The sequence below is a fragment of the Mytilus trossulus genome, chromosome 3, assembly GCF_036588685.1.
Source record: "Mytilus trossulus isolate FHL-02 chromosome 3, PNRI_Mtr1.1.1.hap1, whole genome shotgun sequence".
NCBI classification, from domain to species: Eukaryota; Metazoa; Mollusca; class Bivalvia; order Mytilida; family Mytilidae; genus Mytilus; species Mytilus trossulus.
Window position 1 is genome coordinate 1,777,609 of NC_086375.1, and position 19,264 is coordinate 1,796,872.

Genomic DNA, 19,264 nt, shown 5'->3' on the forward strand with positions numbered 1-19,264 from the left:
GATAATAAGGACATACGATGTAGTTCTGCATATCGACGGGAAATTGTGATTCAATTTATTTTCTAGGAGTTACGCCCCTTTGAACTTATTTACTTTAATGTACTACTGCAACAGTTTGTCATCTCATCTACTCTCAAACCACACAACAAAATTTCATGAAACCTTTTCAGAAAATAAGGACATACTATGTAGTTGTGCATATCAACGGAAAATTGCGATTCAATTTTTTCCCTAGGAGTTACGCCCCTTTGAACTTATTTACTTCAATGTTCTACCGCAACAGTTTGTTATGGCAACTCCTCTTAAACCACACAACAGAATTTCACGAAACCTTTTCAGATAATAAGGACATACGATGTAGTTCTGCATATCGACGGGAAATTGTGATTCAATTTTTTTTCTAGGAGTTACGCCCCTTTGTACTTATTTGCTTCAATGTACTTCTGCAACAGTTTGTCATCTCAACTCCTCTGAAACCACACAACAGAATTTCATGAAATTTTGTAGATAATAAGGACATACTATTTAGATGTGCATATTGGCAGGAAATTAATTTTTCTTACACTAATTTAATTTCCCCAATGACAATGTGGGGACGTGGGGTATGTGAGTGTGCTCACTAAGGTTCTTTAATTGTATTTAATGATAATACATAATATATATATACATGTAAAGGTTGAGGATGAACACAGATGCGGCCACTTTCATTTTTTGACAAAAACCATCAGAAAAGTTACATTTTTTTGGCAAATTCAATAGATTTTTCATACGAAAGCTTGAATCTGAGCGTTTTTAATGACTAAGTCAGTCAAAATCTTTCACATTAACTAATTGAATCAATTGAAATAGACAGTTAAGAGTTTAAAAAGTGTCCAAAATCTTTCGTTAGATGAATTTGAAATTTGAGGCCAAAATCAGAACCTTACCTATACTCCTTTTATTTGTTACCTTAAGTTGTTGTTACTTTATCATATGGTACAAAAATAATTTGAAAAAATCAATTTTTTATGGCCTCAGATGAATTGTAAAATGTAGATCATCATTAAAATTGCTCAAAATTATCTCCCTTTGGTATAAAAATGCCATTTTTGGAACTCATCTGTGACCTTTATTTTTTATTATTATTTTCAATTAAGCTGTTCTTAAACTTAACTATTGTAAAATTTGAGCGATTTCTGTAATTAAGTTCTCTTATTTCGGTATTACCTCTATTTCTGCTATTAGTTAACAGAAAAAAGGTACCTTTACAAAAATGTATGCTTCTTTCAAAGGCAGGTTGTGAACGGTGACCCCATTTTTTTTTATTAAGTACAAGATTTAAGTACGTTTATCATTTTTACAGAAAACAATTTTTCCTTGTAGATGTTGCAGATACATTCATACAAATGATGTTGAAGAAACAAAGAGAAAAGGAACTTGGACTGTACCAGTTTGTTTGCAGCTTCTAAGGTGAAGTATACTTATTTAAATGTTTTGTAAAAATAAGAAGATGTGGTATGATTGTAAATGAAACAACTCTCCATGAGAGACCAGTGAGACAAAAATTAACAACCATAGGTAACTGTACATCCTTCAACAATGAGCTATACAACGTCAAGGACTTGAAATTACCAAGGGCCTGATTTATTAACAAAACATTGAACAATAAACTGTTATGATATACAGCAACAAACTACTGAATTACAAGCTCCTGAATTGAGACAGACACATGGAGTTTGTAAAACATTCAAAATGGTTGCTGGCACGAAACCCTCCTTCTAACCTATGACAGTGGTGCAACATTTCAACTAGCAAACTATAAAAATCATTTGAAAAGGGCTTAATTCTAAGATCAATACAAAGTCAAAGCACAATAAAAAATCCTAAAACAAAAACACATGAAATACACATCTGAGATTTATAGCAGTTACTGAAAGCATGTTCTAATAATCAATATTTTATCCTTGTCCTTACACAATGGCCTGAATTTCTCTTAAGGGCATACCGTACAGTTTTGATCCTGTATTTACAAGTTCGTGAAAATTTGCATATAGGCTATTTTTTACCTGATTAAATCAAATATGTAATAAAAAATATACCTTCATGTGCTACTTTTTGAGAAAAATGAGGTCGAAATTTTGTATATTTGCTCAAAATTCAGATATGTGGCCGTATTTTCTTCTTTCTAAAAAAAGACATATTTTTTTTGTTATAAAAGATAAACACAAATTGTTTTTTGTTAAAGTCATATGAAACCAGTGAGTGGTGAAAAATAATGTTTGTCCAATTCTTGAACCAATGGATGTATACATTCATAAACTTAGTCCTATGTGCAGGATTTTATCATTATTTTCGCAAATATATCATAGAATCGCCAATTTTTTTCTCTCTCTGTTTGTTATGATTGAACAAATATGGCTGCTCATTAAATGCCGTGATTTGAAGCCGTGATTTGAAGCCGAGTTTAACCGATTGTCACCTTATAGTAAACAAATCACAAAAAGCATGGGTATTGAGCACGTGTTTAACATGTATAATCATATACATGTATTTGCTATTTCAATGACAGATCCATGCGTATTGTGGTCACCGGATTTTTACGAGGAGGGTTACGCTCGGGTCACTATGCATACTGAAAATATGTCGGCAAATTGCTTGCTGGCAGCAAGCAATTGAAAAAAAGGACTCTTCTTCTAAATGTGGACAAATTAAAGAATTTTCATCAGAAAAAATTATATGTACATAAGTTGTTTAATGAAAACTAACCATTTAGTTATAAAAAAACATATGCATATTTTTTTTTAATTTGAGGCTTCTTATGACTTTAAATAATCGGTAATTTCTGTATTTTATAAGTATCCTAAAAAATTATGCATTTTTTATTCCGAAATAACTCGTATTTGTCAAATGTTCATGAATTGAGGAAAAATATGTCAATTATCAAAATTAAAAAAAATCCTTTATTTACAGTTTTATAAAATTTGGGTCACATAATCTCCCTGCAAATTGAAAGTCAAACAAAATGCTGTTTTGAAAAATGGGGTTCCATGAACTCGTTTTCAAATAAATTCAGTTTGAATGATAAAAATCAGTCGAAAAATGCATTTTTCTCTGGTATGTTAAAGTTTGATGTCGCGAAAATAACATTTTGCATTAGCAACGTCATTACCTCCTCTGTAACTGTATTGTATGCCCTAAAAGCTAACCTAGACCTATAAATGAATGATTATAGCTATCACTTGATGTCATCTAAACAAATAACATATAGATGGAGAGAAATTTTAGTTTAAGTCGCAAAAATGATCAACAAGAAAAGATCATCAAATAAGTATCATGAATGGTTGAAATTGTCAGTCAACTCCTAATTATTTAATAAATTAGCCACAGAGTTTTTTGTACGGTCTAGTTTTAATTAGGATTTTATTGTAGATAAAGGAGGTAAATTTCCTCTGTTGACAAAAAAAAGGTTGAGGAGTCGGAAAGTTTGACTGAAGATTAAGGATATCAAATGAAGGTAAACATAAATTTAAAGTAATGTTTATATTTGTATTAATACATGTACCTCGAGTATGCATCAACAATGTATTGGGTAAGATGGTAATAACTGTATGTGAAACAATAAAATTTGTTTAAAGTGGGCAGTACATGTATATTAAAACATACCATCAACATTAGCACAACTAAAAATGCAATCATAAAAGCATCTGCAAAGTTTCATAGAAATCTGTGAAAGTATGACACAGTATCCATGGTATCAGTTATTTGATGTCCATGTCATTCAAGGTGGATATTGTGTCATTGGCAATAGACAAATTTCCAATTTACATGTACCCACTTTAATCGGAACAAATTTGAGGGAAGTTAACTGTTTAATGCATATGCCATTATGTTTTCCATACATGACTAAATCATCAGAAAACAGTTAACCTTCCGCCAAAATTGCACCATTTATATTTTTGAATTTCTTTCTTTCGGGTGTTTGTAGTGACAGAGTACCAAGATGTCTTACCACAGAGAAGGTATTAAAACCTGTTGAAAAAACATAGAATCCGAGTCAAAAGTTGATAATGTGAAAATAGACTATTATACCACATCATCTTATTGTCGAGCCTGCAACTTTTGTTGCAGAAAGCTCGACATATATATAATGTTCTGGGGGCCAGCAGCGGAGTTAGCTGAATTCTTAAAAGCTTTATATTTTAGAAGGATGAAGACCTGGATGCTTCATACTTTGAATATATACCAAAATGCCTCAGGTTACCAAGTTTCTCTCCGTCACATGTCTAATGTCCTTGACCTAATTTTCATGGTTGAGTGTCTACTTGAAAAAAAGTTAAGATTTTTATACGACTGCAAAAATTCAAAATTTTGGTCGTATATTGGTATGAGGTTGGCGTCGTTGTCGTTGTCATCCGAAGACATTTGGTTTTCACACTATAACTAGTAGAAGTAAATAGAAATCTATGAAATTTAAACACAAGGTTAAAGACTAGAAAAGGAAGTTTCAAATTGATTTTGGGAGTTTTGGTCCCAACAGATTAGGAGTTAGGGGCCAAAAAGGGCCCAAATAAGCATTTTTCTTGGTTTTTGCACAATAACTTTAATAGTATAAGTGAATAGAAATCTATGAAATTTTAACACAAAAGGAAGGTTGTTATTGATTTTGGGAGTTTTGGTCCCAAACAGTTAAGGAATGAGGGTCCAAAGCCAAAGGGTCCAAAATTAAACTTTGTTTGATTTCATCAAAAAATGAATTATTTGGGTTCTTGTATATATGTCAAATCTAACCGTGTATTTAGGGTGCAATCAACAGGTTTTTTTGTATGACGTCATATTTTGAGGGACCATCTATAATTGACCCTTAGTGGTGTTAATGTTAATGAAGATACTTGTATAAAACTAGATATCATTAGAATCATATGTATAAGTTTGTGATAAGGTCAGTTCAAGGGGAACCATTAGTTGTAGGCCAATGTTAATTGGTGTTCAGTTTAATAAACATTAGCACATCTCATTTCCATGGAGAATATTTGGCCCTGTCCCCTCAGTCATGGTCTATTGACTTTAAAACTTTTGCTTAGTTTACATGTATTAGTGTGTGATAATATCAGTTTAAGATGAACTGCTAATGTTAAGTCAATGATATTTGGTATGCAAATTTATTGTCATTTGAAAGTGTTGTTTTCATGGAGATTATATAGCCCCACCCCTGATCATGGTTCATTGACTTTGAAACTTTTACATAGTTTAAAAGTAAAACTTAATGTTTGTGTTTAGGTTCGTTTAAAGGGAGCTACTTATTATGAGTCAATGGTAATTGGTATGCAGTTGTATTATATTTATCATTGGCACATCTCATTCCATGGAGATTGTTTAGCCATGTACCTTCAGTCATTGTTCATAGACTTTGAATATTTGCATAACTTACATGTTAAAATATTGCTATTTAATTTCAACATTGCATTATCAAAATTACATGAATATTTGCATAACTTACATGTTAAAATATTGCTATTTAATTTCAACTTTGCATAATCAAAATTACATGAATATTTGCATAACTTACATGTTATAATATTGCTATTTAATTTCAACATTGCATAATCAAAATTACAAAAAAGGGATACATATCTCTGTGATAACAGTTTATTAAGTGTAAGTTCTTAGACCACATTCATTCTGTGTCAGAAACCTATCTTGTGTCAACTATTTAATCACAATCCAAATTCAGAGCTGTATCAAGCTTAAATGTTGTGTCCATACTTGCCCCAACTGTTCAGGGTTCAACCTCTGTGGTCCTATAAAGCTGTGCCCTGCGGAGCATCTGGTTTGTAAAGTGAAATTCTCTCTTATTATAAGTAATAGGATAACTATATTTGGTATGTGAGTACCTTGCAAGGTCCTCATGGCTGTCATACAGTTTTCACTTGACCTTGACCTCCTTTCATGGATCAGTGAACAAGGTTAAGTTTTGGTGGTCAACTTGACCGTCAAGTCCATATCTCAGATACTAAAAGCAATATGTCTAGTATATTTGGTGTATGGAGGACTGTAAGGTGTACATGTCCAACTGGCAGGTGTCATCTGACCTTGACCTCATTTCCATGGTTCAATGATTATAGTTGAGTTTTTGTGTTTTTTTTTCTGTTTTTCATATACTATTTGCAATAGGTCTAATATATTTGGTGTATGGAAATAATAACAGAACGATTGTTAGGTGTACATTTCTAGCTGGTATGTGTCATCTGCCCTTGACCTCATTTTCATGGTCAGTGGTCAAAGTTAAGTTTTTGAGTTTTTGTCTTTTTATCTAATACTATATGCAATAAGTCTACTGCTATAATAACTATATTAGGTGTATGGAAATATATTAGTTGTATGGAAGAATTATTAGCTGTATAGATGTGTGCCTTGTATGGTTCATCTCACCTTGCCTGTCCTTGGCCTCATTTTCATGGTTTAGTGGTCAATTTTTAGTTTTTTTGGTTAATGTTAAGGTTATGTTTCAATTGTTATAAAGCTTTATTTGAAGGACTACAAAAGAAGGCGAGACATTTCAGCGTGTGCACTCTTGGTTTTATATTAAACCCTAGAAAGAAGCTACAGATTAATGTTAACTGCAAAAATACTAAAATCCTTTATTAATTAGATCATGTAGATACAGGAAATGAAAATATTTAGAAATTTTTTATCATAAAAATGGTTATGCTTATATATTCAAGTTTCACTAAATTCCAAGAAGGGTTTCCACAAATAACAATGACTGATTTTCAAAATGATCATCATGTAAAAATGAAGAGATGTGCTAAGATTGCCCATGAAAACTATCTTTATGAACAATGACAGTTCAGTGGTTTGCTTTCAGCCTTTAGCAAAAATAATTACCATATATATTGTAATAAGCTATAAATAAAAGCCCCCCATTGTAAAATGTTAAACAATTAAAAAGTAATTAACAGCGTCCTGATCTTTATAAGTTCGAAGAATAAAATTGAGTCATATTATTGTATGATGTTGTTGTTAGCGATGTATGTCGACACATATGGTTTCCGGATAATTATATAGTTTAAGCGAATGGATATCCATGAAATTTTACACAAGGTTTAATACCAAAAAGGAAGGTTGGGTTGATTTTTGGGGTGATGGTACCAACAGTTTAGAAATTAGGGGCAAAAAAGAAGCATTTTTGTAGTTTCCAGACATTAACTTGTGTGCCAGTGTACTAATCTCTCTGAAATTGTTCTTCAAGGTTCCATATCACAAAGGGTAGACTGGAATTGTTTAAAGGGGTAATTGCCTCAAACGTTCAGGAAATAGGGGGTCAAAAACAATCATTTTTCTAATTTCCAGACAATATTTTGTGTTTAAGTGTATGGATTTCTTTAAAATTGTCCTGCAAAGTACCAAACCACAAAGGCTGGGATTAAGTTTTGGGGTAATTACTGAAAGGGGGTTGAAAAAAATTGGGGGAGGGGGATTTTTTTTTCTCATAATTCTGATCCAAATCCAAATACAGACAGTCTATCATGCTTGAATATTGTGTCCAAACATGCACCAACTGGTCAGTCAAATAACAAGGCTGCGCTGCACATCATTTTCTTAATCATATTAATCTGACATGTTAAAGTTTGTACATTACGAAGTTACTGACCTGTTGATTTTGTGTATTTCAGATTATTATTGAAAAAAGAGCACTTTGAAGTACTAGGAGAATTTGAAAACATCTTGGTGAAATAGTCTGACTGATTATGACAGAACATCAAAAGAAATGATGAAAAATTACACATCTTATCAAAATAGCACTACTAGAAACTAAAAGCTACTTGCAATTTTCACTGGTTTTGAGATCAGTAACAGTCTCGACAAGGAAAGAATTTAATGAACATGATTATGATGCCTCTTGATAAATATAAAAACATATTGACTGTAAAATAATTACCAGTTACCAATTATATCTGTTGTTTACAAAATTTGTTATTTGGAAATATCTGTTGAATGTTTTGAAATTAAAATGTGTTAACTTAAATGATTTAAGAATTGAAGTCTTTAAATGATACAAAAGCAAGGATACATGGAATGATTGCAATTGAGACAACTACTAGCCCTGCATAATAGGGCACTGATGTAAACAAGTACAGGTCACCTGAAGTCTTCAACAATAAGCAAAAGCCTTAATTTAAAGAACGTTATACATGGGCTTATTAAGTCCCAAGATAATGGTATCTCCATCATTTGCTGTCAAATTTTTGTTTGTATGTTTCTGATGAAGGTTAATTAAAATAAGCCCAGCACACCTAATTTGTGAACTGTTTTCTTTTAATTTCAAAAGAGAAAGCTAATAGACAAATTTAAGCAAAAAACAAAAAAAAGGAAATCCATTTAATATGGCAGACAGCAACCAAACACAACCAGTTGACATAATGAACATGTTTTTGAGTGCTCAAACTGCACTATAACATTAGACACAAAACATCTTATATAATGCTGGATTACACAAAAGTGTTTAAATCATCTGCTCTTCTCTGGTGTTTAAAAATTGTACAGATTTGGTGTCACAATATCTCAGTAACATGGGTTAGAACCCCGGCATGGGAAGAACAAAAAAATTGCGAAAGCAAACTTACAGATCTTACATTTTTGGGTTGATGTTTTGACGACTTGCATGTACATGTACAATATATACAAAAAGTTAGCTGCTATTGAGACAAAGTCAAAAATCATAGTGCAACAAATAAAATTGAGAAAGGAAATGGTGAATATGTCAAAGCGACAACCACCCGACCATAGAGCAAACAACAGCCGAAAGCAACCAATGGGTCTTCAATGTAGCGAGAATTCCCGCACCCGTAGGTGTCCTTCAGCTGGCCCCTAAAATATGCATAATAGTACAGTGATAATGGATGTCATACTAAACTCCGAATTATACACAAGAAACTAAAATTTAAAATCATACAAGACTAACAAAGGCCAGAGGCTCCTGACTTGGGACAGGCGCAAAATTGCGGCGGGGTTAAACATGTTTATGAGATCTCAACCCTCCCCCTATACCTCTAGCCAATGTAGAAAAGTAAAAGAATAACAATATGCACATTAAAATTCAGTTCAAGAGAAGTCCGAGTCCGATGTCAAAAGATGTAACAAAAGAAAATAAATAAAATGACAATAATACATAAATAACAACAGACTACTAGCAGTTAACTGACATGCCAGCTCCAGACCTCAATTAAACTGATTAAACATGTTTATTACAGATATAATAACAATAAACTAAAATAACACTTACCACTACTAAATGATTAGGAACTTTCAGGAACTAATTGCAGCTACTGTCCAGGTTATGTTAAACAAATTTTCAGCTCCAACTGATCTGTACAGTGAAGAGTTTTTATCATTTAAATAAAATGTGAACACATTCTAATCTTTTGGCAGACGTGACTATTCTCATGTGGCATTTATACCTATATGCAAGGGTACCTATATCTGGTGGTGATGATACACAGTGATTATTAAACATTTGTTTCTTCTTTTTGTGTAATTTTGAGAAAAAATGGAATTTAAACTTTTTTCAGCATTTTGGAAAAAAATAATTTTGTAAATTTTTCATGTTTTTTTCATTTATTTTATAAAAATTTAATTTTAAAAGATTTTTTTTTTTAAATATTTTTTTATTTTTTTTTATTTTTGAAAAATTTGATTTTTTTGAAATATTTTGCATTTATAAATTTTTTAAACTTTAAAAAAGTTAATTTTAGTTGCCTTCGTCCATGCAAGCATGGACTAAGTTAGCCTTGGTTGCCTTCGTCCATGCATGCATGGACTAAGTCTGTTGTGTGAGTCCATGCAAGCATGGACTAAGTTAGGGTTAGTTGCCTTAGTGCATGCATGCATGGACTAAGTCTGTTGTGTTAGTCCATGCATGCATGGACTAAGTTAACGTTAGTTACCTTCGTCCATGCATGCATGGAGTAAGCTTAGTTTCTAAGTTTTCATGTTTACAAATCATGAAAAGGTTTAACCATACTATCAAGTTTTGCAATTTATTTCCTAAGGTAAGTTATAATGCACAATATGCATGTAAAACATTATTAATATGTTGAATATGAAAAAAATCAACTAAACAGAAAAAAAGGTAATTACATCAAATTAAAAAATAATTGAACTAACACCATGAAATTAAGTGGTTAGAAGAAATGGAGGTTTTCTAAACTTGATGTTGATTTCCAGTTTTATTTAATACCTTGTTTAATGGCGAAACTGAAATTGTTAAAATATTTCTTGATAAAATTGATATAAGTTTCCTAGGAGTAAATTCTTATATGAATATCTCATGCCAGAAAGGATGGGACGAAGTTGTTTCCTTACTACTAGAAAGAGTTGAGCATTCCCTGTTTGATTTTACTGCTGCGATGAATGAGGCTTGTCGTTGTGGAGAAGCAGACGTTGTTGAGTTACTGATTCAGAAGGTTAATCGCGAACATTTTAACTTCGATTCTGCGATATTAGAAGCATGTAAAAGTCATTTAAATGAAAACTTGGTACTCATTTTGCTTCAATATATTAATCGTTCAACAAGTGATATAGAGGCCGTGTCGGGAAAAGCTTATGACTATGGATGGCGAAGAGTAAGTTCGCGGTTGAAAAGGATGATCTACAATGATATTAGTAAATGATATTTTACTTATTTTCAACATTTTCCTGAGAGGATATTTTGACCACTAGCAGTCTTTGCCAAACAAAAAAAACCTAAAGCACAGTGTATCACATAAGGGAAAAAAAGACGAATACATTCGTAAAAGATAATTTCCAGAACGTAAAGGGGGGAATATTTCTTTATGATGACAATTTAAAGATGTTCGCTCCTTTTGGGTTTTTGAATGTTTGTCATATATCCGACATTCCTCTGGGTTTATCCATGTAGTACCATCCAAAATTTTGCCCTTTAATTCCTTCTGTTCTTTTCATAAGTTTATTGCATAAAGTTTAAATGCCATATTAAATCCTATTGTATTCTAGTAATTCATTCATAGTTTTTGATAAGAAATTAAAAAAAAGTTACAATGTGAAATGTATGAAAAGTCTAGAAAGAATCATCTGCCGCCAAATTTTTAAAGGCTTATATCTCGAAAACAAGCACATGTGCCATTATTTTTTTTTCCTTCTTTTTCAGTTCCTTTTTTCTATACCATCCATTTTTATCAGTCTTTTAAAAATCTTGTTACTTTGAACAGAGTAACCAAATTCAGAATGTGATTATTATTGCAGTTGTTTTCGTTTTTTGGGTTTTAAATTACAAAATGTATATAAATTTATTCTGTTGTTTTGTGTGATTTTATTGTGTATGAATTGTTTTGTCGCTGTGTGTTCTAATGGAATATAAGTTTACAAGTATGTCAGTTGAACAGTAGATATGACACCTCATAATATCAACTTAATTATTATTATTTATCTGTATGTACTATATATACCATGGTTTCTACGAGTTAACATATTTAAACAAACGAATCCAAAGGATGAGTTTGTTTAAATATGTTAATGAGTGAGACACATGGTATATAAAATTTGTAATATAAATAAAATGATTGACAGCTTCAAGACCTTCAACAAAAACTGGAAATTGATCACGTTACAGTTTTATCCAAATGGAATGGAAGCTCGCGCAAGTCACTTTTGCGCCTCATGTATAATCTTCTGTGTATTTCATGAAAAAGAACCCCGGACTTTTCAAAAAGGAAAGAAAATGTCGGATTTCCCCGATTGTTTGCGCAGGTAATTTCATAATGTCATCAGACTGAGGTAAACAAAAATATCGGATTCCAGCGAGAGGATTAAAAAATTATTCTAATGACGGCAAGAATTGTTGTTGTTTTGTTTGTTTTCAAGGTATCATACAAATTAATCATATTTTGCAGAATTCGTCTCATTGAAAAATGCATATTTATACATTTCTAGTTTTCGTACAAACTGCTTTTCTTCCGTTATTTAATTATTTCGATTATTAGATTATTTATTAAAACACAATTTTAATGATAAAACACTGTATTTAAACAGTAGTGGATCCAGGGAGTGTAGATAGTGTACGTTCCCCTAATTGATCGCAAAAAAATATCATGTTTTTTCACAGATATTTGTAGCCGATATTTATTCCTTTTTCTATAGGTATCTCCTTTTTTAAATCAAAATTTTAATTGGATTTTTGCAATGGAAATGATAGTTTCACATTTCATTTTTTTCACAACTAAAAAAAGAAACATTAAGTAATTGTTTTTAAAATTAGGGGAATTCGTAACAATCCTTTATAGTTTGAAAAAGGTTTCTTAAGATGTGGGTACGCATAATTTATCGCTTTTTGTTATAAAATGAAAACAAATAAAGATCTTGACCTTTTAGTACGTTTAACAGTTTCCTAAATATTTGAGAGGCGGAAACATTTAAAAAAAAAGGTGGAGCTTCAGCCATGGAATAAGATGAAGTGAACATGTTATACCATGGCTGAAGCTCCGCCTTTTTACCTTTGGATTCTAGTTGAGTTGCATATTTAATTAGTAAAGTATGGTACAATATCAATTTGCATATAATATACCATGGTTTTCCCTCACCACACTTTTTAAGCAAATTATTTCATAAAAAACATCAAAGGAAAAAATCTAATTTATGTTACAAGTGCTGTTTTTGCACATTGTTTTGCTTTCAACAATATAATTTTCTTTACTTTTATATCTTTCTATTTTCATGATACCCATGGCAATTCGTCTACTTCTTCAAAATTTATTTTGTATGCATTTTTCAATAACTACTTATGTTTACAATTGTCCAGGGGGTATATATAAAGGCAATTTAACAAAACATCGCAGTCTGGTTAAGCTGTTTATAACGGGGAAAATCCATCTAACTAAGGTTCAAAAGTACACCGAATGTTTAAAAATCGTTCATGGTCACATATTACTGTACTGTATTTTACTTATATTGTCAGCATTTTCTATTAAAAGATACCATTATACTGTACTGATTATTTACCTTTACAATCGCATGATCTACTTGATGTTCACTTTAAACTGTGTTATATTTTACTTATATAGTCCAAATGACCAACTTAATTTTCACACTTCACTGCACGGCTTTTTTCTAGTAGTTTCTAAATAATTAACTTACTGTTCACACTTCATTGTATCATATTTAACTTGTATTGTCCATTAAAAAAAAACTAAACGTTCACACTTTAGTGTACTATTATAATTTACTCGTTTTTCTATCAAATGATCAAATCAATATTCACATTGTTCTGTATCATATGTGATTTGTTTTGTTTTGTTTCTTTTCTTCCAATGGTCAACTTAAAGTTCACTATATTTACAGTATCATATTTTCTTTGTATAATCCAAATGATCACAATTTGTTGTTCTATATAAAAAAAAAAGAAGATGTGGTATGATTGCCTATTAGACAACGATCCACAAAAGACCAAAATGACACGAGACATTAACAACTATAGGTCACCGTACGGCCTTCAACATTGAGCAAAGTCCATACCGCATAGTCAGCTATAAAAGGCCCCGATAAGACAATGTACGAAAAACAAATATGTAACACATAGACAAACGACAACCACTGAATTACAGGCTACTGACTTGGGACAGTTTACTATAGCTTACTTGTATTTTCTAAATGATAAAATTTAATATTCACTCTTTATTGCATTACATTTTACATTTTACGTAATATCCACATGATCAATTTTAAAAATGATCACACTACTATTCACACTTCACTACACTGCATTTTACTGTATCATATTTGACTTATTTTAATTTTGAATGATAACTTATTAAGTGTTCACTATTTACAATATCAACTCACAGTTCACACGTGCTTGTATTATATTTTACGTGTATTATTCAAATGATCTAACGTTCACACTTTTATATAATATATTTTACTTGTATTTTCAAAAAAATCACTGTACTGTACTATTTTTTACATTGCATCCCATCTCCTTTGTTCTACCAGGGGTGATCTAAGCCGGATCGCCCCTATTATCATATATAAACATCGTATTCAGGGCTCACTAAGGGTATAACCAATATAGTAATATATACAGTATATTATAATGAGTGTGTTGCGTTCTAAACTAGATTTCATGAATTGTAAATATGATTTTTTATCTTGTCTAGAGTGGCTGTGATGTCAAATAGGTATCACATTTGGACTTGGTGTGTCAGTGTGAGATCACCCTCCGGCCTCCGGCCATCCGGGTGATGTCAAACTGACACAATGCGTCGTCATGGGATAAATATGACTGTATTATCCAAATGATCAACTTTAATGTATTATATTTTACTTGTATTTTGCAAGTAATCAACTTAATGTTAACATTTTACTGTTTCATATCTGACTTAATTATTTGACTTTTAAATGATCAACTAACTAAATGTTCACTATTTACTGTATTATATTTTACTTCCTTTATCTATATTATAAATTTATTGTTCACACTTGATTGTACTTAATTATGCCCCAACTGCGATAATAAAGGGGCATTATTTTTTCTGGTATGTGCGTCCGTCCGTTCGTTCGTCCGTCTGTCTGCCCCGCTTCAGGTTAAAGTTTTCGGTCAAGGTAGTATTTGATGAAGTTGAGGTCCAATCGACATCAAACTTAGTACACATGTTCCCTAAGATATGATCTTTCTAATTTTATTGCCAAGTTTTTACCCCAATTTCACGGTCCACTGAACATAGAAAATGATAAGTGCGAGTGGAGCATTCGTGTACTGGGGACACATTCTTGTTTCACTTGTATTTTCCAAATGATCAACTAAAATTTCACACTTGATTGTACCGTATTTCATTTGTATTTTCCAAATGATCAACTAACATTCCACACTTAATTGTATTATATGTCACTTGAATTATCCAAATGATCAACTAACATTTAAAACTGGATTCTATTATATTTTACTTGTATTTTCCAAATGATCAACTAATATTTCACTTAATTGTATTATTTATATGTTTTACTTGTATTATCCAAATGATCAACTAACATTTCACATTCGGTTGTATTATATTTTACTTGTATTATCTAAATGATCAGTTAACATTTTACACGGGATTGTAATATATTTTACTTGTATTTTCCAAATGATTAACTAAAAATTCACACTTAATTGAAATATATTTTACTTGTATTATCCAAATGATCAACTAACATTTCACACTTAATTGTAATATATTTTACTTGTATTGTCCAAATGATCAACTAACATTACACACTTAATTGTAATACTATTATATACTTGACTTGTATTTTCCAAATGATCAACCAAAATTTCACACTTTATTTTGCCCCATCTACGATAGTAAAGGGGCATAATGTTTTCTGGTCTATTGGTCCGTTCGTCCGTCCGTCCGTCTGTCCCGCGTCAGGTTAAAGTTTTTGGTTGAAGGTAGTTTTTGAAGAAATTGATGTTTAATCAACTTGAAACTTAGTACACATGTTCCCTATGATATGATCTTTCTAATTGCAATGCCAAATTACAAGTTATGCTCCAATATCACAGTCCACTGAGCATAGAAAATGATAGTGCGGATAGGGTATCCGTGTACTATTGACACATTCTTCTTGTACTATATTTTACTTGTATTATCTAAATGATCAACTTACATTTCGAACTTTATTGTACTATAAATTACCAATTCCAATCAAGGACCGAAGCTCATAAACTCGACAATCAAAACACAGGACTTCGGGAAAGTTTGGGATGACAACCTTGCTTATGAAGTTGATATTTTACTTGTATTATCCAAATGATCAACTAAAATGTCACACTTGATTGTAATATGTTTTATTAGTTGATCAAAATGATCAACTATATGGTCACAGTTGATTTTAAGTTATATGTTATGTCTATTTATCACCTACAGTACTTTATTTGTAATTTTATAATAAAATTTTGCATCGCAGTGAACTTAATATTTTGGTATTCTTTTTGTCTGTGTTGGAGGTCCTTGGCTTGATCACCATTTGGGTTTAACCAAACACTTCAAAACTCATAGTATGTTGCTACTCAACTTAACACGTGTCATTTCGGAGTAAAGAGAGAAGCTCTCGGCGATTCAGTTAGAACCTGAAAGCAGGGTTTCTATTCCTATCATATTAATGTTGTTATGTATGTAATATTTGCTATTGAACATTGAACTTGGAATCATCTGTTTTTATATCATCGGCGATTGTTGCAATCGTCCTTCTTTACTTTGTATCAGCAAACTTTTCATCAACTCGTCAGTTAAGAGCACGAAATGATTTACCGTCTGTAGTATTTCTTAAATGTGTAATGACTTTATGATTAAAGATGATTGAGAATGGTAATGAGGGCCCTCATGGGGTTTTTGATTATGTGATTACTTGGCCGTTTTTTTAATGATTATTTGATTATTAAGCCAAATATTTCATGATTATTTGATTACCTAGGACTGTATTTTTAGTTTATGATTATTTGATTACTAAAGATAAGCAAATATTTAATGATTATGTGATTATATTGGCAAAAAAATGGTGATTATGTGATTACTAGGACCCCCCCCCCCCCAATGAGGGGCCTCGGTAATGGGGAACGTGCCAATGAGAAAACAACCCGACAAAAGGGCAGAAAACAGCCAATGGCCACTAATGGGTCTTCAACACAGCGAGAAAAGCCCGTATCCTGAGGCTAGCTTTAGCGGGCCCTAAACAAAATGTGTACTAGGTCAGTGAAAATGAACGTCACACAAAAATGAGCAGAACAATTACAATATTATTTCAAACATAATATAAAAGTAAATGAAAAAAGGTTAAACAAAGGACATAACAGGATTGAGCTGGGTTTAAATGGTTTATATAATATCAAAGTAACTGAAATAATCAATTTGTAATAAAACATATAAAGTTTTAAAATTAAAAAATATACAAGATTAACAAAGGCTAGAGGCTCCTGAATTGGGACAGGCGCAAAAATGCTTTTTGAAAGTTCTCAACCCTCCCCTATCATTATAGCCAATGTAGAATAAACAAATACACAGCAATACGTACTGTAAAACTCAGTTCAAAAGAAGTACGATGTCAGAATAGGGACATGTAACAAAAGAAACTAAGCAAACTGATAATGATACACAAAGTAACAAAGGACTACTAGCAGTTACTGACATGCCAGTTCCAGACCTCAATTAAACTGATTAAATAGTATGTCGTCATCCTATGAAAATTAAGAACAATCTCTCACGTTATGGGTTTAGTATCATACTATCATAAAATATATGAGAAGAACATAACCCGAGGTCTGCTCTTCTACTAAAGTTTTCCGGCTTTATATATGTTAATAGGAAGATGAGGTATGAGTGTCGATAAGAGAACTCTCCACTAGAGAACAAATTACACAAAAGTTAACAACTACAAGTCCCCTAGGACCTTAAAAATAAGCAAAACCAATACCAGATAGGAAACAAGCAATAAAAGGACTCTAAATGACAAATGTAAAATTATCGGCCTGATTTGCGTACAAAACAAAAGAAAAATAAGATATATAGCAAAAAACGATAACCACTAAATATGGACAGGGATCTGTGTTGATTCTCTTGGAAACGGTCTTATTAATATTATCTCTATAATTAATTTCAATCTTTCCTTATAAGGTTATGACTCATCAGCGGACTTAAACAAGAGTAAGCAGTGAAAGGTTTAAAGTCGAAGACACTTGATAGTGTCGCTCTATGTTTGGCTGACGGTGTGTATGGTTGTCTTCTATTTTTCGCCATTGTGTAATTGATCTTATTTTTTAGGTCCCGTGGTTTACTTCGATCTTTATTTGTTATTTACAATATTCAAACTTGAATAACGATCGGTCATATTCTATTTTATTGAAAGCAAAATAGCAATACTTTCAAACGTGTCGAGGTTAATTCAATTCACAGATTTCTGTAAAATCTTCCTCCTAGAAAATAAAAAAAAAGTTACATGTACTCTATATATTCACAGTGTGACTGACTTAATTTAAATAAAAATGTATACATACAATTAAACAAAACAATCATATAAATTAGTAGGCTCTACCAGTCTTATTTTATGTTTTAATCAGGGTTATACTGAACTACTACAAATCGTAAAATTGAGAATGGAAATGGGGAATGTGTCAAAGAAACAACAACCGACAATAGAAAAAAACAACAGCAGAAGGTCACCAACAGGTCTTCAATGTAGCCAAAAATTCCCCCCACCGGAGGTATCCTTCAGCTGGCCCCTATACAAATATATAATGATAATGAACGCCATACTAATTTCCAAATTGTACACAAGAAACTAAAATTAAACATGTTTGTGAGATCTCAACCCTCCCCCTCTACCTCTAGCAAATGTAGACCAGATGCTCCGCAGGGCGTAGCTTTATACGACCACAGAGGTTGAACCCTGAACGGTTGGGGCAAGTATGGACACAACATTCAAGCTGGATTCAGCTCTAAATTTGGATTGTGATTAAATAGTTGACACAGCATAGGTTTCTGACACAGAATGAATGTGTTCTAATGAACTTAATTTTTTTGTTTTCTCTTAGAGCAATTCACTTTGCTGTTGAATATTAATCCTCTCAAAAAAATGTTTGAAGAAATTTTCTTTTTATTTATGAAATTTCAAATGAGAAAAATTGAACCCAATTTTTTCAATCACATCCCCCTTTCCCTTATTCCAAAACTAATCTCAATTAAAATTTCTAATGGAGTTTGCAACAATAACTACTCATTTAAATACATCATAAAATATTAAGATGTAAAAAAACTGCTTGTTATCACTGAATGGTAAATTGTTATCACTGAATGGTAAAGATTATTTTAATTTATCAGTTGGTAGTAAAAAGTGAATATACATTGTATATTGTATATAACAAAGATTTAAGTTGATTCTGAACAAAGAAAGATAACTCCAATAAAAAAAAATCTTGCTATTGCACAATATTGTGCAATTAGATATTTCTTGCTTACTATTCTGGACAAAGAAAGATAACTCTAATTAAAAAAAAAATTGCTATTTCACAATATTGTGCAATTAGATATTTCTTGCCATTGCGCAATACTGTGCAATTGAAAAGACTTGCTATTGCACAATACTTAATATAATAATTTTAAATCCTGATTTGGACCAACTTGAAAACTGGGCCCATAATCAAAAATCTAGGTACATGTTTGGATTCAGCATATCAAAGAACCCAACCGATTCATTTTTTGTCAAAATCAAACTAAGTTTAATTTTGGACCCTTTGGAC

The 19,264-nt window shown here is 31.6% G+C and overlaps 1 protein-coding gene across 6 annotated transcripts in view; it reads left to right on the forward strand.

Moving 5' to 3' along the window:
* LOC134709166 (uncharacterized) overlaps window positions 1–8,064 on the forward strand; it is a 47,682-nt gene extending 39,618 nt beyond the window's left edge. For 4 of the 6 annotated variants that reach the window (XR_010105905.1, XR_010105904.1, XR_010105903.1 and 1 more), the window contains exons 2-4: window positions 1,363–1,449; window positions 3,409–3,493; window positions 7,653–8,064. Coding sequence is in view for 2 of the 6 variants with exons in the window: in XM_063569347.1 (XP_063425417.1) it covers window positions 1,363–1,449; window positions 2,549–2,615 (154 nt within the window). In the remaining 4 variants the exon portion in view is untranslated. Of the gene's footprint in view, window positions 1–1,362; window positions 1,450–2,548; window positions 2,650–3,408; window positions 3,494–7,652 lie in introns of those variants that run through there. The other 2 variants (XM_063569347.1, XM_063569348.1) reach the window with 2 other exon arrangements.
* Window positions 8,065–19,264: the final 11,200 nt, after the last annotated feature.